At 42.9% G+C, this 27,198-nt stretch overlaps 1 protein-coding gene across 1 annotated transcript in view; it reads right to left on the bottom strand.

Moving 5' to 3' along the window:
* Positions 1 to 27,198, bottom strand: part of LOC115461631 (peptidyl-prolyl cis-trans isomerase D-like) — a 76,857-nt gene that overhangs the window by 27,323 nt on the left and 22,336 nt on the right. Inside the window, exons 5-6 of the mRNA XM_030191604.1 lie at positions 9,698 to 9,820; positions 4,674 to 4,780 (exon numbers count right to left, since the gene is read on the bottom strand). Of these exons, the coding sequence (XP_030047464.1) occupies positions 4,674 to 4,780; positions 9,698 to 9,820 (230 nt within the window). The remainder of the gene's footprint in view (positions 1 to 4,673; positions 4,781 to 9,697; positions 9,821 to 27,198) is intronic.

Genomic DNA, 27,198 nt, shown 5'->3' with positions numbered 1-27,198 from the left:
CCAACCTATGAATCAAACTGGTGACCTTTAGATAACACAGTAAAACCCTGCGAACATCCAACTTGCAAGCTTTGTGAGGCTTTTATTTATTTTTTTGTTACATTTGTACCCCACGCTTTCCCACTCATGGCAGGCTCAATGCGGCTTACATGGGGCAATGGCGGGTTAAGTGACTTGCCCAGAGTCACAAAGATCTGCCTGTGCCTGAAGTGGGAATCAAACTCAGTTCCCCAGGACCAAAGTCCACCACCCTAACCACTAGGCCACTCCTCCGTCCGTTAGGATGAGCTGCCTCCTGCATTTCCGAGAAAGCTGAGAAAACAACTGCCTGCTTAATGTGAAATGGCAAAGCTACCTTCCAGAGAAACGAAAAAAACATGGAGGCCATCAGATCATAGCCAAGGCAATCGCAACAGGTCGCCAGCGTTTGAAAGGCTTGAGAGCTCAATTCCCACTCCCCTGGATCCAGCATCATGTGACTGAGGAAGTCTACCTGCATTCTCTGTCCAGGGTATATGATCAACCGAGATGCACAGCCATCTGGCTTCCAAGGCCACCACCACATTCCTGGTGTCCCCTCCCGCCGTCATATTTTGACAGCACCTTCAGTGCCTTCCCTTGATAATGGAGAGGAACTGTCTGAACACAACTCAAATGGCTCTTAACTGCATCTGTATATCCATGTATTTCAAATGGAAAAATACCCAGGCCCACTGATTGGCATCACTAAAGAAATGCCCATGCTATTTTGTTACACACAACTCCATGCAATAAAAAAAAAGCACAATCATAGAGCATATAAACCGCTTAGTCACAAACTGGTTCAATGCAGCTAACAAAGTATTAAAAACATGACACATTTAGGAAATTGAGCATAATATATATAAAAAAAAATTACACAAAAAAGTATACTAAATTGCAAAAGTTGGATCAATGATGATTACATGCCCACCCAGACCAATGGTTTGGCTAAAGTATAATGCCAATGTGGTGGCAGAATGCGGCTCTGACTGATCCAATAACAATTTTCTACTAAAGATTGTGAAAATAAATGATATGATAGGGAGCTGGGTTTTGTGCTATTGACATGTTAAAACATAGCACATAGCCAAAAAGACATTTGAAGTTAAAAACTTATGCTCTAAGGCTCTTTCAAATATTTTTGAAATAAAAAAGCTTTCAGATGTCTACAAAACATAGTATAAGTTGGTAGTTGTCTAAAATATATTGGAATCATGTTCCAATAATGAACTGCTACACAAGTAAAAGAACTATTCAACATTCTCTTAAAGTGTACAAGGTGGAAAGCCTAATGTAAAGCAGTTTTTTTGAACACACGCTCTTCTTACTTGTCAAAACATGATTAAGTTCATTAGCTGGAAAGGAGCCTCCCATTAAGAATTTTAAAAATCATATGTGCCTCCACCAGCAACCAATGCAGTTTTATAAACATTGGGGTAATATGGTCAAACTTACATAATCTAAAAATCAGTCTAACAGCTCAAATTCACCAAAACCTCAGCATAAACTGAACTGCAATAATCCAACTGTGTCAAAATTATAATCTGAACAAGACAACAAAATGTTCTTCACTGAAATGATGCACTGCTCTTAACTGCCTAAGGGCCCAGTTTAATAAGCCACGCTGTAGGCGCACTAATGTTTTTAACGCACACTAACACTAGAGACACCCCTAGGAATATATGAGTGTCTCTAGCATTAGCACGTGCTAAAAACACTAGCATACCTCTTAGTAAACAGGGCCCTAAGTTTGAAAAAAAAAAAAGACACTTTTTTTATTTGAGGTTCAATGGATTAAGATGAATCCAGAATCATTCCCAAAACCCGATATATGATCAAATAAGAGTGATTGGCACTCAAGATTTTTTCAGGTATATTCTCACAGTGGGTACTAAACCACAATACCTTTGTTTTGACTGTATTTAGTTTTAAAAACTAGGAAAGCCACCCAATTCAGGATCTTAGTAATGGAGTTTGCAATCTTTTGATGGTTGATACTGGGCAAACACGGGACTAAAACAAATATATTGTCAGAATATGAAAATAAGAATTCATCAAAGCCCAACTTAATATGACTCAATGAACTCATAAAAATATTGAACAGCACAGGCAAAATTGTTTGAACTGTAGTTGACAAAGAGAGAACTGGGACCACAAAACCTGTTTTGGGCGACCTTTGCAGTAGGTTCCCCAGCCCACTAAGCTGACTTCCATAGTAACTAACACCCATTCTGGGGATTCTAGGGCCACTCTCTTGAGATGATGTGATGGGTCCTCCCATCAAGCCAAACACTTCCTCAAAATTTAAGGCAAGGCAACAGCACAAAACTCCAGACGGGACATCTTCAAGGACGCTGGCAACTGCTGGTCCAAAAGTAGAAGAGCCTGCACCCCTGCTCACTGAAATCTGAGACACCAGTGCCATGGAAGAAAATGCACCTGTGTCAGGAGATGCTCCATTTTCCTGTAGATGGGATCTTTTAAAGCTGACTCCCCTTCCACAGGGATCGTCATTTTCTTCATTAACACTGTAAAGGGAGCATCCACCTCGGGCAGAAAAAAACAGCTTGTTTAGATCATCTCACAGCAGAGGGTAAAGCTGATCCAAGAGCCTGGTGCCTTTCAAAATAACCACCAGGAAATCCCAATCTGTCAGAAGCATCTGGTAGACAGTCCAGTGAAAAGGAAAGGTATTCAGCAGCTCGTGCATCCCTACCCAGGATGGGGTTCCCATCTGAAGGCACTTGCAACAAAGAAGCAAATCTCTGAGGCTAACACTATGGAGTCAATGAGGGGTCCCAATTCCTCCTTATGCAACAATCTCCTCCTCCTCTTCTTGGGAGTGGTCTAGAGGCTCCATAGAAAGGGTTCCTTGCCCACGACTACCCAAGCCAGGCCTCCTCAGTCCCACAATCATTCTATCCCCTCCTCCTGAGGGGTTAGGAGTGGTATTCCCCGACCCACCTAGTAATTTTGATGGGATACAAGGGGCATCACCAGATTCAGAAGGCCTCCTCCCTTCCTAGGCCTCACTCCTGCCCCTCACACACTTATCCTAAAACAGGCTTCTTACATAATCCCTGATGAGGGATACCAGTTCACTGCCCATGAGAGCGCACTAGCTGTGTGGCTGGAGACTGCCAAAACCGCCAAGGCTTGCAGCTACACTGTCCACTGCATATAGGCACACTGGCGCCAAGATGGCCATCATTTCCAATGACACTGGGACTTGGGATACCATCTGAAAAGGTGGCAAGTCTGACCAAAAGAAGGAAGAACCTTCTGCTGGGTCATCTGTCACCCTGGGCCTGTAGAGAGTATAACTGCGTCACACTCAAGGCAGAGGGAGCCAGCTGCCATGGGGAAGTGCTGCCTCCCACAAGACTTGCCTGCATGCACATGGTCAGTCCCAGACTCCATCTTTGTTCCACTCCTATACTCGAACTGATCTTGTTGGGACCAGGTCTGTCTTCCTCCTCCTGCCAGGCAATTCACCACCACTGCAGAACTAAAATACTGGATTCACTTTATTTTTTTGTTTTATTGCCCTGCTAAGAAACCTCCTCTGTATAATTTTTTTTTGTTTTGTTTATAATGTAGCTTTGCAGTGTTCTGTTACCCCCATCACACCACACCCCACTTGGTCTGCATGGGGACTGAAGCCAGCCCACACACAGAGCTGGAGTCCACAGACTGAAGTTCAAGACCGGAAAAAAAACCCAACTGTCTCCTGGCTCACCAGAAGTATGGATCATAGCCTGAACTCTGGGAGCAAAGCCCTGTCAGACTCAACCTCACTAGATGCAGACCATTGACTGCCTATCTACTGCACCATCTTCTTGAGGTACAGAAAATCTGAGGTTTACACATCAGCACCAGCCCTTGTATATCAGTGATGTCATTGATTGAAATCAGTATCTCTACCTCTATCTGCTGGTCAGGAAGGGAAACAACCCACTTTTCTGGTGTTGCAGGATGAAAAGAAAGTACAGTTTAATGTATTTGTGCCCCTCACCCCTGAGAGGAAAAAAGCCCTTGTAAAAATAGTACTCACTGTCTGTTACATGTTTAGCTGAGAAGTGCTCAGCTTGGAGAGGAAGTAATTTACTAGAAGAGCAAAGGCCATGAAGGAAAATGTGAAACGCTCATTCTTGACTGCAGTAACAGTCTTGGCATATGACATCACTGGAGTAAAGTAAGCCCAGTTTGACCTAGTTTGGGCACTGCTAAACTAATAGAAGTTAAACTCTTTTATAATGGACAGTTTATCCTTACCCTTGCTCTAATGCCATCATGCTAAAGGACAGGAAACCTACAAGAGTGCTTTAAACGTTTTGCACTTGTTGTGGCTGCTGCAAGTTAAGTTTACCTTCTCTTCCCTGACTCAGTGTAGCTGTATTGCCTTCTCACCTGGATGAGCCCATCTATGCTTATTCTGAGCTTCTTTTACAAAGCTGCATGGCAAATGAGAGGAAGTCCGTAGTAACTGAATGGGCTTCCTCTCGTTTGCCGCACCAGTGTGGCTTTGTAAAAGAGGCCCTCTGTGTTTTATATTGCAAATGTTCTTTCCCCAAGATGAAAAAAAAAATCTGTGTATTTTGATTCTGCACATCTTTTGTCTGAAAGATATTATCTGAATTAAAATATTTTACCTCAAAGCCTTATTGTATTTCTTAGTCGCCATCTCCCAGTTCTGAGATTTGAAAAAATTATTTCCTATATTCTTAACATCTTCTGCTATAGATATGATTTTATCAACCTGCAAGACAGGAGAAGAAAAAAAAAAAAAGATCTGATTAGGGAGGGGGAGTTGGAGGAAAAGGGGGACACACGGGAGAAATAAAGAAAACGGCACAACAGAGGCCAGGTTGTTAAATGGAGCAGTTACAATACATGTGGCTATTGATGTATTAGCATGGGTGGAAGAGGTATTTTCATGTTTCATGTCTGCTGCAAAGTTGTACAATGGCAATTGTTGTGACTCAGAAATGAAAGATAGATAAAACTAAAAACCTTGCATAAATAACCAAGCCTTCACATTAGCATGAAAAACAGAGAATTATCAGGTTAGATTGAAAATTAGTTTATTCTTACTTAGTTTGGGGTTTTTTTTTTTAAACACATTTGTATACTGCTTCCCCATTTTCCCAAAATGTCCAAAGTAGGATCCAGCACTATAAAAGCTACACTTCACTTACACTTCTGTGCTTTTTTTTATTATAGGAAACCACCCACTGCCTTTGCAATGATATGCTGAAGCATCATAATCAACAGGTACTGACAGACTTTGTAGATATTTGTGGTGGTAAGAGAGGGGGACTTTAAGTTGTGAATCAAAGGTAAAGACCGTGGTGAGAATATTTTGGATATCTGTAAGCAAGTTCGTGGGCTCCAAACTAGATATGTTATCTTGTAGCTGAATATAAGCAAATTTATCTTTCTTTTCCAATTGAATCTTTTCCTGCAGGGCAGACAACAGTGATGGATAATAAAAGGCCCCCATGTTTGTAACCTACACCTGAGTCAGAATAGGGAGGCAGCTCACTCAGAGCCATGGAAATAAATACAGCCTAAACAGGGAACAAGAAACCAATAGTGTGTCCAGCTTGCAATAACTTAATGTAGTGTCCCAAAAACAGAAATCCAGTTTCATGCCCCAAGTTTCCCACCCTTCCCCCCCATCCCAGTACAAACCTCCCCTACCTATTCAATCTAATAAAACCCCGAGGACAGCTGAAATCATGCTTAACAGGTCAAGTCATGTACTGTTAAACATGACACCCTGGGAAATGCAGTATAAATTTGTAATGCAGACTGATCTTTGTTCTAAATGTCACCAGAGTGAGGCCATCCTGGCTCACATGTTTTGGTTTTACCCAATAATACTGCAAATCATTACTACAGTGGCCAGTATGTGTCTTGTACTATCAGAACCTTACCTGGTATATTATTTAATAACTTTAATAATCTCCTTTCCTGTACCATTAGGAGCAAAGGGTTTTCTGAAAAGATCTGTGTTAACGTCCAAAAAGTCTATCTTAATTAACTGGCTTCTCCAAGATGCTCTGCATCTTTCGCAATGGTGTTCTCATTTATTTATTTAATGTATTTATTTATTTGCTGCATTTTATTTTATTTATTTTTGTTACATTTGTACCCCGTGCTTTCCCACTCATGGCAGGCTCAATGAGGCTTACATATTATAGATCCACACCCTTGTCACCTCTCGTTTAGACTACTGCAATCTGCTTCTTGCTGGCCTCCCACTTAGTCACCTCTCCCCTCTCCAGTCGGTTCAAAACTCTGCTGCCCGTCTCATCTTCCGCCAGGGTCGCTTTACTCATACTACCCCTCTCCTCAAGACCCTTCACTGGCTCCCTATCCGTTTTCGCATCCTGTTCAAACTTCTTCTACTAACCTATAAATGTACTCACTCTGCTGCTCCCCAGTATCTCTCCACACTCGTCCTTCCCTACACCCCTTCCCGTGCACTCCGCTCCATGGATAAATCCTTCTTACCTGTTCCCTTCTCCACTACTGCCAACTCCAGACTTCGCGCCTTCTGTCTCGCTGCACCCTACGCCTGGAATAAACTTCCTGAGCCCCTACGTCTTGCCCCATCCTTGGCCACCTTTAAATCTAGACTGAAAGCCCACCTCTTTAACATTGCTTTTGACTCGTAACCACTTGTAACCACTCACCTCCACCTACCCTCCCCTCTCTTCCTTCCCGTTCACATTAATTGATTTGATTTGCTTACTTTATTTATTTTTTGTCTATTAGATTGTAAGCTCTTTGAGCAGGGACTGTCTTTCTTCTATGTTTGTGCAGCGCTGCGTATGCCTTGTAGCGCTATAGAAATGCTAAATAGTAGTAGTAGTAGTAGTAATATACAGGTACTTATTTGTACCTGGGGCAATGGAGGGTTAAGTGACTTGCCCAGAATCACAAGGAGCTGCCTGTGCCTGAAGTGGGAATCGAACTCAGTTCCTCAGTTCCCCAGGACCAAAGTCCACCACCCTAACCACTAGGCCACTTGTACCCCACATTTTCCAACCAAAATTGTCAGTTCAATGTGGCTTACATTTTATATCAATTCAATATACTACATTGTTGTTGGAAGTGTCCATTTGATAAATTTATTAATTACTAGTAAAAAAGGCCCGTTTCTCACACAAATGGAACAGGTGCTAGCAAGGTTATCATGTAATGGTCATTATGTTTTTAAGGGAACCGTTAGGAGGCGAGTTGTGGTGAGAGTTCCGCGCTTGCCCGCTTCCCTGCTAGTTATGATGGAGTTTGAGTGGCGCAGGAATCTGGACGTCAATGGCCAGTTGTGGCGCGAGTTACTGCCTTGCGGCCATTCTGAGTTTGACACGGCGCTCATTAACACATATGGCGTACAGGCTCCGAGTTCCATGCCCCCCCTCCCTCCTTCTCCTCCCCTCCCAGTTCCAGGCCCCCCTCTCCTCCCTTCCAAGTTCCAGGCCCCCCTCTCCTCCCCTCCGAGTTCCAGGCCCTCCTCTCCTTCCCTCTGAGTTCCAGGCCCCCATCTCCTCCAAGTTCCATGCCCCCCTCCCTCCCTCTCCTCCGAGTTCCAGGCCCCCTGCCTCCCTCCCTCTCTCTCCTCCGAGTGCCAGCCCGACCTGCACTGTCCGCCCTCTTCTCCCAGTCCTCCGCCTGCCCCTCGCCTTCCTTCGTGCCACCCAGAATTTAAAAGTTCTTACCTCGGTGTCCGGCGGCAGCAGGAAAGGCAAGCAGGCTCGGTGCTTCACCCTGCCTTCCCTTCTCTCTCAGCTCTGGCTGCTGCCGGACCCCGAGATAAGAACTTTTCAATTCTGGGCGGCATGCAGGAAGGAGAGGAGCAGGCAAAGGACTGGGAGAAGAGGGCGGGCAGCGCAGGTCGGGCTGGCTGGGAACTTCCGTTCTGGGACTTTGGGCGGGTCAAATGTTGGGGGTGCTGGAGCACCCACAGCACCCACGGAGTCGGCGCCTATGCCTCCATGTCCAGCAATTCTTCCCTCCCCTCCATGTCCAGCGATTCTCCTCTTCCCTGCCCTGCCATCCATGTCCCGCGATTCTCTCCTCCACTGTCCTCCCCATCCCATCCATTCTCCTCTGCCCTCCCCTTCCGATTCTCTCCTCCCTTCAATTTGTACCCGAACATTCTCTGGTTGGCTGGCGCTGGCTTCCCTTCCCTCTCACTGTTCTGCCCTCTGACGGCATTACGTTTTGACACGAGGGCAGGGCAATGATTGCTTATGGATGTTACAAACCCAGGCATCCAGACGTAGAACGTTGGAGGTGTAAATTATTAAATCGGATGGAGCACTTGGAGATCCAGGACATGTCTTCAGTCAAAGACATCTCTTTACAAAGAATCTTGCAGCCCTTTTGGAACACACTTGCTCCAGCTGCTCGCAGTTGAATACTAAACATGATGCCCTAGGTACAATATGTGGGTCTGTGGAAGCTTCATGCCCCTGGGATGGGTAGATAGGTGGGATGGGAGGGAGGGAGATTGAGACTGTTGGGGTTTTGTTTGTAATTACTATGTACAATGTTAAGACAAATTCATGCAATCATGTATTTAACTATAGCAAAGACTTGATTATGGGGACCTTTTACTAAGCTACGCTAACCACTGCATGCTTACCGCAGCTTAAAATGCCCTACTGTGGGGTGCACGCAGGTATCCCGCAGTTATTTTGGCATCGGCACACACTAGCCACAAGCTAAAAAATAGATTTTGTTTTGCACTGAGGCGGAGAGTAGGCATGTTCTGTGCTTATCAGCTCAACTACATTGCTGAGCGCTAACTGATCAGCACATGAGCCCTTACAGCCTACAAAATCAAGTTGTGGTAGGGTCTCACGTGCTAATGGAAGTACGTGGCAATTAACAGAAAAAAGAAATATCAGAAATGTGGCCATTTTGCCCATGAAGTAAAAATGGTCTTAGCTCACATTAATGACCCATGCATAAGCACGCGCCAAGACCCTTTTTACTGTGGTAAAAGGGCCCGTAAATGTTTAATCTGGCTGAGTTTTGCACTTTTGCAATTGTTAATTCTAGTTGTGCTTTCTTATGCCACCATTGTACTGCTATTCCTTACTTTTAATAAAAATGATTTTTCAACATATCATCCAAGATGAACCAGCACATCTATAAGACTTTGATGAAGTAAAAAAACAAAACACATGCACGACACATCAGCATTTGTGTTTTAAAGTAACAGATGTGACAGCTCAACAGCATTAGCATGAAAAAGTTTTGATTTCAGAGGGGAAGCTTCACCCACTGTTGCTTTTCTGGTGCTGAAAGAACACGTGTGCTTGATACAGTCCCAGCTGTTCTTTAACTTCCTGCTATGCCTACTCAAGAATCTCCAGGAAGGAAAGCAGAAAGGGAAAGAAATGCCTTGTGTGTGCAAATGCTCAAATGGGCTTAAAAAATCTCAAAAAGCATGAATTTTCCTAGAACCAATTTGCTTCTCTTTGGATGCGGTTCCCAGACCAGCCGTATCCATGGGGTTTTTCCTGTTCCGAGTTCAGTGGAAAAAGACCTTCCATGAAATAATGTGCTGCTTCCTGGGGCTCCAAATAAAAGGAATAATCCTGGGATACCTATTTGTTTAAAAAGTGTCCTGCCCAATCACAAAGGTCTGTATACTTACATCATTCAGTTCCACATCAGAGTCTTCAGGAAAGTCTGGGTGCGTGTCTCCAGACCCATCCTCTGGTGACATCACCCGTTCGTTACCATCCTTCAGCTCTCCGCAATCTGCAATGATGCATAACTGTGGAAACAAAACCAAACAGTTCATCTGAGCAGTTTTTCCATTTCATAGGCTAGAAAGACTCGACTGTAAATATCTGATATCAATTCCCATATTAAAGCTCTCAAGCATCTCTGTACAGAGAAAAATAAAATCACTGTGTAAGAGAGAGAATTTTGCATTACTGCTTTATTATTTAAACCTCCGTTTTACCCTCTTGGTTACTTCTCAATAAGAATATGTGACTATCTAATTATTTGATATGCAGAAAAAAGTTGAAGATTCAAATAACTTAACCTAGACTAAGGGGTATATTTACTAAGCGTTTCCAACGCACCTTTAAATTTAAGGCACGCTAAACGCTAACACACCTATACATTTCTATGGGCACGTTAGCGTTCAACCTGCATAAATCATTTAGGCATGTTAAAAATGCTAATGCGCCCATAGCGCACCTTAGTAAACATAGGCGTAAGATTTGGAAGCATGTGATTTGATATATTATTTCGATGATGTGTTTGTTCAAATTTAAACAGGTTGCATTTTATATTATTGCATTTTTTTTTGACACATAACTGGCAGGTTATACAGCACAATAAACAATTTTAATGATTTCATCTCTTGATTGATTTCTGCCTTTAGCTGTGGGCGATCCCTGTTATAAATAACAACTATTTAAGTTATGAAGTTCAAGCTGTATTCCCTCCTTCCTGTGACACCACTATTAGTCACCCAAACATTAATCTCATCATGAGAGACGGCGGCATACCTCTACCTTCCTCATTCCATTTTCACTAAAGGTGATAAGAGTAACTTTTAGCTAGAACACAGGTGACTGACAAGTCCTAAACACATGGACAGAATAAGAGGCCCAAAGAATAGTCTCCTGTCCACCAAAGTGGAACCTTAAATACATTAGTGTTCTCTAACCTCGGCAAAAAAAAAAAAAGGTGAAGCAACTCATCTTTAACAACAAATGTAAAGTAAACAGTCTTTAAATACTTTTAGAAAAGTATTAAAAGGTTTACCAGTTCAGTAAGGTCTAGCCTTGAAGGAACTCATAAAAACCCCAGTAGGTTCTGCCTGTGTAACTTGTGAGACTGGCAGCAGATTTCAAAGTAAACCCCGATTTTTCACACTGGAAAACAACAAGAGCTAGACTCACAAAATTTTACGTGCTTATAGAACACAGATTGCAGCAATATATCCAGTAAGTGTATCTGTTATACTTCCAAAGCTTTATTTGTAAAATAAGTTGTATGTTACGTAGCATACACACTCCTAGGACTTCCTTTTTTCCCTCTTTAAGTAGATAAACATACTAATGAGCTGGTCAAACAGCACTATAAGTAGCTCTTCAGACTTTCCTGGTTTTGACTGGGGCTGGCAGCGTCTATAGAACTGATGTGCCCAGGAACAGAACAACATACAAGTACCTCACACATCCCAGCAACATCTGTGCCTTGGCATTCACAGTAACGCCCCCATTCCTAGGGCACACAGTGCTACTGAACAATCAGTGCATGTAAAACTGAGAATGATTTCAAGGCAAAGGAAGAATATTTTAAAACTCCTTGCTGCACCATAATTTGAACTATGCTAGTTTTTGCTACCAGCCCATACCAGAACAAGAAGCTTTTGGTCACATTTCCGTAAGTATAAAATGCAAGTCTTTCTAAATTAAAACACCCCCCCACCAAAAAAAAAAATAAAAACACAAACAAAAAAGAGTAGATCAAGTTTCTATCCAAAAGAAAGCTTAACATAGATCCTTGCCAGAGAGAATAGCTGGAACTGGTTGCATGTACTTGGATACAGCAGAGGAAGGTGGTGTGAATTTATCAGAGTTACAAAGGCCCACTCTTTACTGTTTAAGTTTATACATTTTTAACCCACCTTTTCAATAAAAAAAAATATACTAATCCAAATCCCCTCAATACAGACCTCCATAATAAACTCAGGAGAATTACATAATGCTCTGACATTATCATTAGATTTAAAAAAAAAACAAGTGTTCAAGTTTCTCATCTTAGTGGGACGAGTATTACATTCTATAATTTAAGCACCATTCCAGAAAACATGTTTAAATTCTAATGCAAGGTCTTAACCAAAGGGATACCTAAGGCATATAAGTATCCTGAGAATTTTCCCAACCTCATTACTCACATAAGTTGAGCCAAAATCATTAAAGGACCCTAAAAATGTTAGACAGCACGTTGGCTTTAACTGGATGCCCCTTTTCTACCAAAGCCTATAAAATAATCATCTTTGTTGTGCAATTCTGCATAACCTGAAGTTTCAGGCAAACTCTCAAGCAACCCACATACAAAGAAATAGGCTAACTATAATATGCATACATTCATCCAGCGCTTTAAAACAACTAACACCATTATTAGAACGTAATATATTTAAATGGACCTCAGCAGCGACTCTCTTAACAAGAGGAGCACAGCCTCATAATTCACTAAATTCATTATTGGTCCCACCTATGCTTTCAATACCATCTTTTAAAACTCTCACATGATATATGCCCTAGCCAATCAGCTATGGAGTTTCACAACAGTGAGGACCAATCAATCTCTAGATTGAATCCTCCTGGAAAGATCGTATTTATAAAGCGTATCCCCTTATAATTTAACAGAATATAAACAGAACAAAGTATAGGGGGGGGGGACCGATGATGAATTTAGTGAATGAGACTGTGTTCTTCATGTGAAAAGAATCACTACCGAGTTCCATTTAAATGTAATATGGCATAATGTTGGTGCCTACTGTCTACTGTTTTTAAGTGCTAGGTGAACGTATGCATATAATAATAGCCCCCCCTCACCCCCTGGTTGAGAACTAGTACCATCAAGTGTTGATTCATCATAATAAGGTGATTAGCTAATAATTATTCTGGTTAGAGTTTGCGGCTTGTCTCGTCTGTTTGGAGTATGATTTTGCCCTAAAATGGTCCCAAAACAAAGGATTCTTACAAAGATTTTGCTGGCAATATGACAGAATAATGCCACATATAAATATAGATATATATATATATATATATAAAGAAACAGAAGGATATATATATATATACATTAATATGACAAAGAAATAAGGAAAACTTAGAAGCAAGACCGAGTACATGGTAGAACAGTAAGGTAACAAAATCAGTGCAAATTAGAATTATTCCTATAACATAGCTACCGATGCTATCCTAAGACCATATGCCAAAAGTTTCCAATTCACTTGGGGCTTGGCAATGCTTTGTATCTCGCCCTGAGTACAGGAAGGATATCTAACCTCATCCTGTAGGATGCCTGAAAAAGTCCTTTGGCTCCTTGTGTGTGGCAGGTCTCTTCTTTCCCTCTAGGACTCCAAGTTGAAATTTCCCAGCTGGCTCATGGACAAGGCCGTGTTCGTTGTGGAAGGCTATCAGCAAGGAAGCTGGAATGCACTCAGTTCTTCTCTGGAACTATCAGTATGGCATATATTCATAGTTCAGTTTCTTTATGAGCACGGAGGACTTCAGCCTCTCAGTAATACTCAGAGGGACTATGTGTTGACTAATGAAATAACACCCATCAGAGAAAGGTGTCTGTCTCTCAATCTGACTGTGTAGCTCTTGTTTCTAACTCCTTGAGACTCTGCTCCCATCATTCAGTGTCCCTCATATAGTGCACATCATATTACACGTGTTAACAACTCCCTGAATGGATGAGCAGGGCAGACTGCTGGCATGAAGTGTGCATGTGGACAGTGGATAGTATAGCTTTGGTCCACTAGGATCACTGAATTAACCAGATGGTAACTGTCATTAGCTGGGCACAGGAATGCCTGTGCAGATGATATAAATAAGGACCATCATCAAGGCCAGGGGCCTCTTTTCAGAGCTGGTATTGCTGGCGCCTCACTACAGATGGTCAGAAAAGATTATCACATACTAGTGCCAGTGTAAATCTCACTCTGTATGTTTCACACCAGAGAGAAAACACAGATGGTCCTTGGAATGTCAGTCCACTGCTGTAGAAAGTCTTGTAATAACAATGACAGTACAGTCCTAAAAAGATGATTCCTAGCCTAGTCAGAGTTTGGTTCGTTGGCCTCAGTTAGGCAGATCATATGCATAGTTATCCCACTACAATATGACAGAAGCAATAGTAGTATCTTGGAAGGTCCATGACCCCTGAGGGTGCACTTTTACAATTTGCAAAGCTGGAAAATATGTTGAAATTAAAAAAAAAAAAAAAAAAAAAAGACATAAGCTAAATAAAATCCAGATTACTATATCGGTCCCAGTTAAAGAGCAGCAAATTGGAAAATACAGGACCATAAAAAAGGCTATCAACAGACAATTGGCACAAAAGGTTTTGGCAATAACTTAATTTGTTTAAAAGTAGAATCAATTAATAAATAGGTAGAATTAGAGTAAACATATTCAGGATCAGTCTAAGCCAAAGAAGAGAAGGAAGTTTTATACAATATCTGAGTAAGCACCAGCTCTATCCTGATTAGACTCAACTCCAGTACTTGAGGGCCACAAACACCAGTTTTATTGTGATCTACAGTGGTGGAAATAAGTATTTGATCCCTTGCTGATTTTGTAAGTTTGCCCACTGACAAAGACATGAGCAGCCCATAATTGAAGGGTAGGTTATTGGTAACAGTGAGAGATAGCACATCACAAATTAAATCCGGAAAATCACATTGTGGAAAGTATATGAATTTATTTGCATTCTGCAGAGGGAAATAAGTATTTAATCCCTCTGGCAAACAAGACCTAATACTTGGTGGCAAAACCCTTGTTGGCAAGCACAGCGGTCAGACGTCTTCTGTAGTTGATGATGAGGTTTGCACACATGTCAGGAGGAATTTTGGTCCACTCCTCTTTGCAGATCATCTCTAAATCATTAAGAGTTCTGGGCTGTCGCTTGGCAACTCGCAGCTTCAGCTCCCTCCATAAGTTTTCAATGGGATTAAGGTCTGGTGACTGGCTAGGCCACTCCATGACCCTAATGTGCTTCTTCCTGAGCCACTCCTTTGTTGCCTTGGCTGTATGTTTTGGGTCATTGTCGTGCTGGAAGACCCAGCCACGACCCATTTTTAAGGCCCTGGCGGAGGGAAGGAGGTTGTCACTCAGAATTGTACGGTACATGGCCCCATCCATTCTCCCATTGATGCGGTGAAGTAGTCCTGTGCCCTTAGCAGAGAAACACCCCCAAAACATAACATTTCCACCTCCATGCTTGACAGTGGGGACGGTGTTCTTTGGGTCATAGGCAGCATTTCTCTTCCTCCAAACACGGCGAGTTGAGTTCATGCCAAAGAGCTCAATTTTTGTCTCATCTGACCACAGCACCTTCTCCCAATCACTCTCGGCATCATCCAGGTGTTCACTGGCAAACTTCAGACGGGCCGTCACATGTGCCTTCCGGAGCAGGGGGACCTTGCGGGCACTGCAGGATTGCAATCCGTTATGTTGTAATGTGTTACCAATGGTTTTCGTGGTGACAGTGGTCCCAGCTGCCTTGAGATCATTGACAAGTTCCCCCCTTGTAGTTGTAGGCTGATTTCTAACCTTCCTCATGATCAAGGATACCCCACGAGGTGAGATTTTGCGTGGAGCCCCAGATCTTTGTCGATTGACAGTCATTTTGTACTTCTTCCATTTTCTTACTATGGCACCAACAGTTGTCTCCTTCTCGCCCAGCGTCTTACTGATGGTTTTGTAGCCCATTCCAGCCTTGTGCAGGTGTATGATCTTGTCCCTGACATCCTTAGACAGCTCCTTGCTCTTGGCCATTTTGTAGAGGTTAGAGTCTGACTGATTCACTGAGTCTGTGGACAGGTGTCTTTCATACAGGTGACCATTGCCGACAGCTGTCTGTCATGCAGGTAACGAGTTGATTTGGAGCATCTACCTGGTCTGTAGGGGCCAGATCTCTTACTGGTTGGTGGGGGATCAAATACTTATTTCCCTCTGCAGAATGCAAATAAATTCATATACTTTCCACAATGTGATTTTCCGGATTTAATTTGTGATGTGCTATCTCTCACTGTTACCAATAACCTACCCTTCAATTATGGGCTGCTCATGTCTTTGTCAGTGGGCAAACTTACAAAATCAGCAAGGGATCAAATACTTATTTCCACCACTGTATCTTTGGCATTTTCGCTAATTAGTCAATGTATTGTAAGATCCTGGGCTCATAGCTAATTATCAAAACTGAATGCAGAAAAAACCAATAGTTTACGGTTTAGTCATTTTTTGACCCGAAATTCCTGCTTCAACTCCACTATAAATTAGTTCATTGTTGCCAGTAACTCAGCAGTCTCAGGTATGCGAAGTTATTTTGGATTCTTCCTTGTCTTTTGAATTTCAAGTTAATAATTTACTTAAGAAAGCATTCTTTAGTTTGAAACAGTTAAGATCTATTCATTCTAATTTTAATGAAGAACATTTTGCTTTAGTAGTTCAGGCAATTATTTTATCTAGCTTTCACTCAACGTGTAATTAAACTCGAATTCGTTGCCAGAAAATGTGGTAAAGGCGGTTAGCTTAGCAGGGTTTTAAAAAGTTTTGGGCGGCTTCCTAAAGGAAACGTCCATAGACCATTATTAAAATGGACGGGGAAAATCCACTGCTTATTCTGGGATAAGCAGCATAAAATGTTTTGTACTTTTTTGGGATCTTGCCAAGTATTTGTGACCTGAATTGGCAACTGTTGGAAACAGGATGCTGGGCTTGATGGACTTTTGGCCTGTCCCAGTATGGCAATACTTATGTACTTAGATTCCTGTAATTCTGTTTATATTGCTCTCCCTCAGATATTGCAATTGCTGCAAAATACGGCAGCTAGGAAGATCTTCTGCCATTCTAAATTTGATAGAGTTACACCACTGTTGTGGTTTTTGCATTGGCTTCTGGTATCAGCAATCATGATGTTCAAGGTCTTATGTTTTATTCATAAATCTATTTATGCTTTGATTCCTAATTTTTTTATTAATCAGTTAGATTTTTTTTTCCATCAGTCAATAATTGTCATTCTAAGAATCATTGTTTACTGGTTTATCCTTCATTGGAATGTTTACAGTAAACACAGGAAAGCTTCTTTTTCTACCTATTCTGTGTCAATCTGGAATGATTTTCCTTTGACACTTAGGTTGGATAGTTCTTATCCCTCCTTTAGGGAAAAACTGAAAACTCATCTCTTTCAGAAATTTCTATCCTAAGTTAGTAAGCGATTTTGATGTATGTTTTGGACCTTGTTGGATTTTGCAGTATATAAGACCTTGCATCAGATTAGATTACAATGGGTATCGAAAGACTACACCTACATTTAAGGGGAAAGGGGATGAGACTTGATATACCGCCTTTCTATGGTTACAATTAAAGTAGTTTGCATATTATATACAGGTACTTATTCTATATCTGGGGAAACGGAGGGTTAAATGACTTGCCCAGGGTCACAAGGAGCTGCAGAGAGAATTGAACTAGGTCCCCAGGTTCATCTAAGGTAAGGCTAACCCTGTCTTTAGACCCATGTATGATTTTGCTGAGTTGGAGCGTGGCGAGGTGGAAGTGGTCGTTTTTTGAGAAATAGTGGAAAGTTGCTGAGTGCTCCGTTACCTGTGTTTGTCCTAGTCTGAACCTTTTGACCCTCATATTGCTGCCTTGCCTCCTCTGTCTCTCACCTCCTCAAGTCTTGACCTACATCTGCTACCCCCCCAGCCACACCCATCCCTTCCTCTGTATCTCGTCCCCTTCCCTCACCAAACCCTCACTGTCCCAATCCCCCACGTCCCACTATACCTCTCTACCTGCTTGTCCTCTATCTCTCCTTGTTCCTCTTTTATTCACTCCCAATTTCTCTGTGCTCTGTGATGCAGCTGAGTGTGTGAAGATGGTGCTGGTGGCAGAAGAGTGAATGCTTTTTGCTGCAGCTATGTGTGTGTGTGTGTGTCAGGACCGTCTGGTAGTGGTCGTGGCGAGACAGTAAATGTTTTGGGCAGCTGCTGTGTGTCTCATGACTGTGTGCTGGTGCTGGGTATGGGTCTTACAAGGTGCAGTAGGTGAAGGTGTGCACAATGGTGTTTCTGGGGTGAATGGGTTGCACTTGTGGTGGTGGGACACCTGTACATCAATCATGGATGCTCTGGTGGCTTATGCCTTGCTGAAGGTGTATAAGAGTTTGGAGGGAAGTCCCCAGAGGAGAAATCCTTATCAGAGAGTCTTCAGGCCCTGGACTACTTCCTGGACCTTGTTGACCAGGAATGCCTTAATAGGTTCCACTCCGAAAAGACTAACATACAGTGGCACTGTGGTCAGCTACAACACCTCCTCCAGCCCAGGATACGCAGGAATAATCCTCTGCCAGTCCACCTGAAAGTCGCTGTCTCCATCACCTTTCTGGCCATCGGTACTTTCCACTTAGTGCTAATAATAATCAATGAAGGCCTCACCCAACCCTCCATCTGCAATTGTCTTGCCCAGTTCCTCGATGCCTTCCTCACCCACGCTTCACACTATATTACCTTCCCCACCACCGCCCAGGCACTCCAGGACAACATGGCTCAAGATCTATGCCACAATTTGCTTCTCCTTAATCATAGGCTTCATTGACTGCACACATCACACTCCGAACCCCTGGGCACATGAAGACACCTACCGGAACAGAAAATTGTATCATACCATGGAATACACGTCGAGTGTGATGCCCAGGGGAAGACTGTAGATGCGTCTCCCCACTACCCAGGCTCCACCTATGATGCCTAGCATCCTCCAGCATTCAGGAATCTACCGCAGGTTTGATCGAGGGGAGACCACCAGCGGCCGACTCCAAAATGAGCATTACAGGGATTCCCAAACCCCATACGCCGTCCCCTCCCCGCATTCAATATACACCCTCCTTCTAGATGCCCCCAGAACCCACCACCATTATCACTCCTCCATAAGGTCAACGTATCAGCCAATACACACCCATGTCTGTGATTCTCACAGATTGGTTAATCCAGAGACTTGTGGTGGATATACAAAAGCAATCCTGAAGTTGGGAAGGAAAATACAACCTCCACCTACAGGACCGAAGCTCAAGTGAAAAGTCTGCAAAAATTCCATGAAGAGAATTATTATTATTAGCATTTGTATAGCGCTACCAGACGCACGCAGCGCTGAACACCTGATACAAAGAGACAGTCCCTGCTCAAAAGAGCTTACAGTCTAAATAATACAGACAGACAAGACAGTTACAGGTGAGGGAAGTAATGGGTGAGAAGGGAGGAAGGGACAAGGGTAGAGCAATTGTGGCTAGGAGCTAAAAGCAGCAGTGAAAAGGTGGGTTTTCAGCATAGATTTGAAAATAGGTAGAGATGGAGCTAGACGTATAGGTCCAGGAAGTCTACTCCAGGCATAAGGTGCCGTGAGAGAAAAGGAGCGAAGCCTGGAGTTAGCAGTGGAGGAGAAGGAGGATGACAAGAGAGACTTATCCAGTGAGCGGACTTCACGGGGAGGAATGTAGGGAGAGATGAGAGCGGAGAGGTAATGGGGGGCTGCAGAGTGGATGCATTTAAAGGTCAGTACGAAAAGTTTAAACTGAATGCAGAAGCGGACAGGGAGCCAGTGAAGTGACTTAAGGAGCGGGCTAGTGTGAATAACAGTGCAAAGACAGTGGGAAGTGGGCCAATGTCTCAAGAGACCAGGATATATATTATATATATATTATATATGTTAGTTATCATAACCAGATATGCTCTTACATTTTATATATATTTTTATTGATCAGTATTTTTTTTTTTAGACTCCTGTGTCAAGTCTTTAATAATAAAATTACTTTAGACACCAGACTGTTCTCCTGGTCTCGAGTCATCGGCCCACTTCCCACTGTCTTTGCACTACAGGACCAAAGCCCCATTAGCCGCATCCCCCCAGGAAACACATCCAGCCGATAATGCTTCAGGAAGGTGTGAGAGGAGGACCAAGTCACAGACCTGCAAATTTCATCAATGGAGACAGACTGCGCCTCTAAAAAGGAAGTAGCTAGCACTCATGGAGGACTCTTACCAAAAAGTATATAGGCAGATGAAATGGCCTTCTTCAGCCACCATGCAAATGAGAGTTTTGGATGCCTGGTTGCCCTTTTTGCGACCAGCAAATACCTGAACTCACTGGTGACCTCAAGGTACTTGATAAGAATCCTGAAGACAGCCAAAACAGCACAATGCACGAAATTAATTCGGATAATCCACTCTCAGAAAGGAAGGGAGAGAAATGGCTAATTCAGATGGAAGGCCAAAATCACCTTTGGAAGGAAGGAAGGAACTGTCCTGATGGTGACCCAGCCTGAGAGAAAAGCAATAGGGTTTCCTGTATGACAGCACCTGCAACTTCCAAACCCTCCTGGCTCAAGTAATTGCCACAAAAAATACCGCCTTGAAGGGAGATCATTCAAAGATATACATATATATATAATTTTTTTTTAATTTAGATTTTGCTCAAACCTTTTTCAGTAGTAGCTCAAGGTGAGTTACATTCAGGTACACTGGATATTTCCCTGTCCCTGGAGAGCTCAATATCTAAGTTTGTACCTGGGGCAATGGAAGAGTAAATGACTTGCCCAAGATTACAAGGAGCAGCAGTGGGATCTGAACCAGGCACCTCTGGATGTCAAGACCGGTGCTCTAAGCACTAGGCCACTCCTCCACTCCAGCGGCTCAAAGGTAGGCCATTGGAAGGTCCTGAGGACAAGATTCAGGTTCCAGGATATGGGGGGGGGGGGGGGGGGGGGACTCATTGCTTGGCAGTTTCACATTATTTTCTTTAGAGGAGTCAAAGACAGCATCTGGACGCACGGCCATGGAACCACACCAATGCTGCTACCTTAACCTTCATCAAATTCAAGGCCAATCCCTTCTTGAGATCTTCCTGCAAGAAGCCTAAAATGTGAGAGGGAGACACTGAGCAATAGAATACCCCTGGGAGCACACCATGTCTCAAATGTGCGCCAGACCCGCACATAAGCCACATAAGTCAAACACATCCTCGCCTGTAAAATGTAGCAACAACTTCTTGATACCCTTATTTTTAGTCTCAACCTCTCAAGAGCCAGGCTGTAGCACCAAAGCAGCAAGGATCCTCCATTTGCTCTGGATCTTGACACAAAAGAGCCTTTTGAGATGGAAACTGAAGAGATCTGTCCACTTGAAGCCAGACTATATCAGCATACCAAGGTCTCCTGGGCTAATCCGGAATCACTAGAACCACAGGGCCCCAACGAATAGCTATTCTCTTGAGAACCCTTCCTATCATCGACCACAGAGGAAAAACAGAGGCAAGCGTCCACTGGCCACAGTTTAATCAGGGCATCTACAGCCTCTGCAGCAACCTTCTTCCATAGTAACATAGTAGATGACGGCAGAGAAAGACCTGCACAGTCCATCCAGTCTGCCCAACAAGATAAACTCATGTGTGCTACTTTTTGTGTATACCTGACCTTGATTTGTATCTGCCATTTTCAGGGCACAGACCGTAGAAGTCTGCCCAGCACTAGCCCCGCCTCCCACCACCGGCTCTGCCACCCAATCTCCGCTAAGCTTCTGAGGATCCATTCCTTCTGAACAGGATTCATGTTTATCTCACGCATTTTTGAATTCCGTTACCGTTTTCCTCTCCACCACCTCCCGCGGGAGGGCATTCCAAGTATCCACCACTGTCTCCGTGAAAAAATACTTACTGACATTTTTCTTGAGTCTGCCTCCCTTCAATCTCATTTCATGTCCTCTAGTTCTACCGCCTTCCCATCTATGGAAAAGGTTTGTTTGCGGATTAATACCTTTCCAACAGCTGAAGAACCGGAACTCCTTTGCACTGGCCCTCATGGCCATCAGATCCAGAGCTAGGGGACCCCATCTGGAAGATAACTGAAGAAAGGCGTCCTTGGAGATTTCCTGTGCTCCCGGATCCAAGATATTCCTGCTAAGGAAGTCCACCTCAACTTTTTGAGTATCTGTAATGTGCGCCACCGACAGCAGAGTCAGGTATCTCTCCACTCACTGGCAGATGAGGTGTGCCTCATGAACCAAGGGAACACTCTTTGTGCCCTCCTAACAACTGATATATGCCACAGCCTTCACCTGCAGAAAAGAGAATACTCACAAGGCATGCCTGATGGCCCTCAATTCCAGGCATCTGATCGACCACAATGCCTCCATCCGAGATCAAAGCCCTTGGGCTACGTGGTCCAAACAATGTACCCCCAATCCGGCTAGACTGGCATCTGTAGTCATGACCACCCAAGCCAGAGTTGCCAAAGACAGACCCTTCTGAAGACTGTCTGGATGCAGCCACCAGCGCACACCAAATCTGGCTGGGGCTGTCCAAGGGAGGCAGAGGGAGTATTCTTCTGACAAGGACAGACCATGATAAATGAAGAGGCCGCATCTGAAATCTGACTCATGGGAAATCCAGAGTCCAGACCTTTATATAATCCCACGCACAAGGAGCTTGGAAACCTGGGAGATAATCTTCTGCTGTCGGGGACTTGAAAGGAACAAGGCAAATGATAAAGATGAATGACCAGATACAAGAGAAGTGTGCGAACCACTATTAGATCTATTAAACACCTCTGCCCCCTCCTTCCCCAGTATTCATGAGCCTGTGTTTTTGGTGTCTTATAAATGTTATGTCTGTTTGGTTCAAAAATACCAAACGAAAAGAAGGAAAATAAACCTTCCATAAGTGGATATAAAGAAAAACAAAAAGAGTGGAAAGCTCAGTTTAATCCAGTGGTTCCCAAATCTGGTCCTGGAGGCACGGCAGACCGTCAGGTTTTCAGGATACCCAAAATGAATATTCATGAGATAAATTTGCATGCAGTAGAGGCAGTGAATGCACATCACTCTCACAAATATTCATTGTGAGTATCCTGAAAACCTGACTGGCTAGGGTGCCTCCAGGACCAGGTTTGGGAACCAATTCTTTAACCAAAAGGCTCATAAGTACATATGTATTGCCATACTGGGACAGACCAAAGGTCCATCAAGCCCAACATCCTGTTTCCAACAGTGGCCAATCTAGGTCACAAATAACTGGCAAGATCCCAAAGAAGTACAAAACATTTTATACTGCTATCCCAGAAATAGTGAATTTTGCCCAAGTCCATTTAATAATGCTCTATGGACTTTTCCTTTAGGAAGCCATCCAAACCTTATTTAAACTCCGCTAAGCTAACCGCCCTTACCACATTCTCTGGCAACGAATTCCAGAGTTTAATTACACGTCAAGAAGAAACATTTTCTCCGATTCATTTTAAATTTAGTACATTGTAGCTTCATTACATGTGCCCTAGTCCTAGTATTTTTGGAAAGCGTGAACAGACGCTTCACATCTACCGGTTCTCCACTCATTATTTTATAGACCTCTTATCATATCTCCCCTAAAGCTGAAGAGCCCTAGCCGCTTTAGCCTTTCCTCATAGGAAAGTCATCCTATTCCCTTTATCATTTTCGTCGCCCTTCTCTGTACCTTTTCTAATGCCACTATATCTTTTTTGAGATGCGGCGACCAGAATTAAACACAATATTCGAGGTGCGGTTGCACCACGGAGCAATACAAAGGCATTATAACGTCCTCATTTTTGTTTTCCACTCCTTTCCTAATAATACCTAACATTCTATTTGCTTTCTTAGCCGCAGCGGCATACTGAGTAGAAGGTTTCAAAGTATCATCGACGACGACACCTAGATCCTTTCTTGGTCTGTGACTCCTAACGTGAAGCCTTGCATGACATAGCTATAATTCAGGTTCCTCTTTTCCACATGCATCACTTTGCACTTGCTCACATTAAACGACATCTGCCATTTAGACGCCCAGTCTCCCAGTCTCGTAAGGTCCTCTTGTAATTTTTCAAAATCCTCATTTAACTACTCTGAATAACTTTGTGTCGTCAGCAAATTTAATTACCTCACTAGTTACTCCCATCTCTAGGTAATTTATAAATATGTTAAAAAGCAGCAGTCCCAGAACAAACCCCTGGGGAACCCCATTAACTACACTTTTCCATTGAGAATACTGACCATTTAACCCTACTCTGTTTTCTATCTTTTAACCAGTTTTTAATCCACAATAGAACACTACCTCCTATCCCATGACTCTCCAATTTCCTCTGCAGTCTTTCATGAGGTACTTTGTCAAACGCCTTCTGAAAATCCAGATACACAATATCAGCCGGCTCCCCTTTATCCACATGTTTGTTCACCCCTTCAAAGAAATGTAGTAGATTGGTGAGGCAACATTTCCAAAGATTTCCTTTCACTAAACCCACGTTGACTTTATTTATTTATTGCTTTTGTATCCCACATTTTCCCACCTTTTTGCAGGCTCAATTTGGCTTACAATGTATCGTTCTTGGTGGATAATAGATTAGAAGATAGACACTTAATGTTACATAAAGATCGTGAATAGCATAATAGAAATTTAAACAAGCAGATATATGAAAACAGTTCTGATTATAGGTAAGGTGGAGATGTGTTACATTTACATTTGTTGATCCTTGTGGTATGCCTTATTAAAGAGATGGGTCTTCAAAAATTTATGAAAGTTACTTCGTAAATCGTTTTTAAGTTGCACGGCAATGCGTTCCATAACTGTGCACTCAAGTAGGAAAAGTTTGACGCATGCGTTAGTTTGTATTTTAGGCCTTTGCAACTGGGGAAGTGAAGATTAAGGAATGTGCGGGATGATCTGTTAGCATTCCTGGGTGGCAAGTCTACCGGGTCTGACATGTAGGCTGGGGCATCTCCATGAGTGATTTTATGAACTAGGGAACATATCTTGAACGTGATACGTTCTTTAAGTGGAAGCCAGTGTAACTTTTCTCTTAGGGGTTTAGCACTTTCATATTTTGTTTTTCCAAATATGAGTCTGGTTGCGGTGTTCTGGGCTGTTTGGAGTTTCTTGATTATTTGCTCTTTACAGCCAGCGTATAGTGCATTGCAGTAATCTAGGTGGCTGAGCACCATTGACTGTACCAGGTTGCGAAAAACGGTCCTTGGGAAGAAAGGTCTTCACTTTGTCTCATTAATCCATACTTTTGAATATGCTCTGTAATTTTGTTCTTTATAATAGTCTCTACCATTTTGCCCCGCACCGACGTCAGACTCACCGGTCTATAATTTCCCGGATCTCCTCTGGAACTTTTAAAAAAATCGGCGTTACATTAGCCACCCTCCAATCTTCCGGTACCACGCTCGATTTTAAGGATAAATTACATATTACTAACAATAGCTCCGCGAGTTCATTTTTCAGTTCTATCAGTACTCTGGGATGAATACCATCCAGTCCAGGCGACTTGCTACTCTTCAATTTGTAGAACTGCCCCATTACATCTTCCAGGTTTATAGAGAATTCAGTTTCTCCGACTCGTCAGCTTTGAATACCATTTCTGGCACCAGTATCTCACCCAAATCTTCCTCTGTGAAGAATTAATTTAATCTCTCCACTATGGCTTTCTCTTCCCTGATCGCCCCTTTTAATCCTCGGTCATCTAACGGTCCAACCAATTCTTTTGCCAGCTTCCTGCTTTTAATATACCTACAAAACTTTTACTATGTGTTTTTGCCTCCAACGCAATCTTTTTTTCGAAGTCCCTCTTAGCCTTCCTTATCAGCGCTTTGCGTTTGGCTTGACATTCCTTATGCTGTTTCTTATTATTTTTAGTCGGTTCCTTCTTCCATTTTCTGAAGGATTTTCTTTTATCTCTAATAGCTTCCTTCACCTCACTTTTTAACCATGCCAGCTGTAGTTTGGTCTTCCATCCTCCTTTTTTAATACGCAGAATATATTTGGCCTGGGCTTTCAGGATGGTGTTTTTGAACAGCATCCATGCCTGATGTAAATTTTTGACCCTTGCAGCCACTTCTCCAAGTTATTTTTTTTTTCACAGTTCTTCTCATTTTATCATAGTCTCCTTTTTTAAAAGTTGAACGCTAACGTATTTGATTTCCTATGTATACTTACTTCAAAGCTAATATCAAATCCGATCATATTATGATCACTGTTATCAAGTGGCCCCAGCACCATTACCTCTCGCACCAGATCATGCGCTCCACTAAGGACTAGGTCTAGAATTTTTCCTTCTCTCGTCGGCTCCTGTACCAGCTGCTCCATAAAACAGTCCTTGATTTCATCAAGGAATTTTACCTCCCTAGCGTGCCCTGTTACATTTATCCAGTCAATATCGGGGTAATTGAAATCACCCATTATTATTGTGTTGCCCGGTTTCTTTGCATCCCTAATTTTCTTTAACATTTCTGCATCCGTCTGTTCATCCTGGCCAGGCGGACGGTAGTACACTTCTATCACTATCCTTTTCCCCTTTACACATGAAGTTTCAATCCTTAGTGATTTCAAGATGTGTTTTGTTTCCTGCAGAATTTTCAATCTATTTGATTCAAGGCCATCCTTAATATACAATGCTCCCCCTCCACCAATTCAATCCACCCTATCACTACGATATAATTTGTACCCCGGTATGACAGTGTCCCACTGGTTAGCCTCCTTCCACCAGGTCTCAGAGATGCCTATTATATCTAACTAGTAAAAAAGCCCCGTTTCTGATGCAAATGAAACGGGGGCTAGCAATGTTTTCTTCTGTGTGCATGTGGGAGTGTGTGTGTGTCCGTGCCCTCTGGCCTCTCTCCCCTCCCCCCTCTAAGTCCTTCACTGTTACACAGCCAGCGATTTGATTTCGTGCTCTGCTGTTTTCCTCACTGACTGTGTTACAGAGAGGGCGGGGCAGACACTCATAGGGAAACCGGATATCTCGCCCCCTTCACACTTCCGGCTGGAGGCTTCATAGAACGTTGGTGTTGCTTTTTATAGAGAGAGATTTTTCATTTATTGCAATATATTCTAACTCTCCCATCTTATTTCTTAGGCTTCTGGTATTTGCATATAGACATTTCAAACTATGTTTGTTGTTCCTATTTACATCATGCTCAGTACTTGACAGTATTAATTTGCAATCTTTTGTCTGATTTTTATTTAAGGACACCTGATCTACTAGTGTCTCTTTTGCAACCTCACTATCGGGATATCCTATCTTCCCTGTTTTGGTGATATCTTTGAAAGATACCTTATCCCGAACCATGCGCTTTTGAGCGATTGTTGGCCTTCCCCCAGTTTCTAGTTTAAAAGCTGCTCTATCTCCTTTTTAAATGCCAATGCCAGCAGCCTGGCCCCACCCTGGTTAAGGTACATAAGTACATAAGTAATGCCACACTGGGAAAAGACCAAGGGTCTATCGAGCCCAGCATCCTGTCCATGACAGCGGCCAATCCAGGCCAAGGGCACCTGGCAAGCTTCCCAAACGTACAAACTTTCTATACGTGTTATTTCCGGAATTGTGGATTTTTCCCAAGTCCAT

The sequence above is a fragment of the Microcaecilia unicolor genome, chromosome 2 (assembly GCF_901765095.1).
Source record: "Microcaecilia unicolor chromosome 2, aMicUni1.1, whole genome shotgun sequence".
Classification (NCBI taxonomy): Eukaryota; Metazoa; Chordata; class Amphibia; order Gymnophiona; family Siphonopidae; genus Microcaecilia; species Microcaecilia unicolor.
This window is presented reverse-complemented; position numbering and strand designations above follow the sequence as displayed.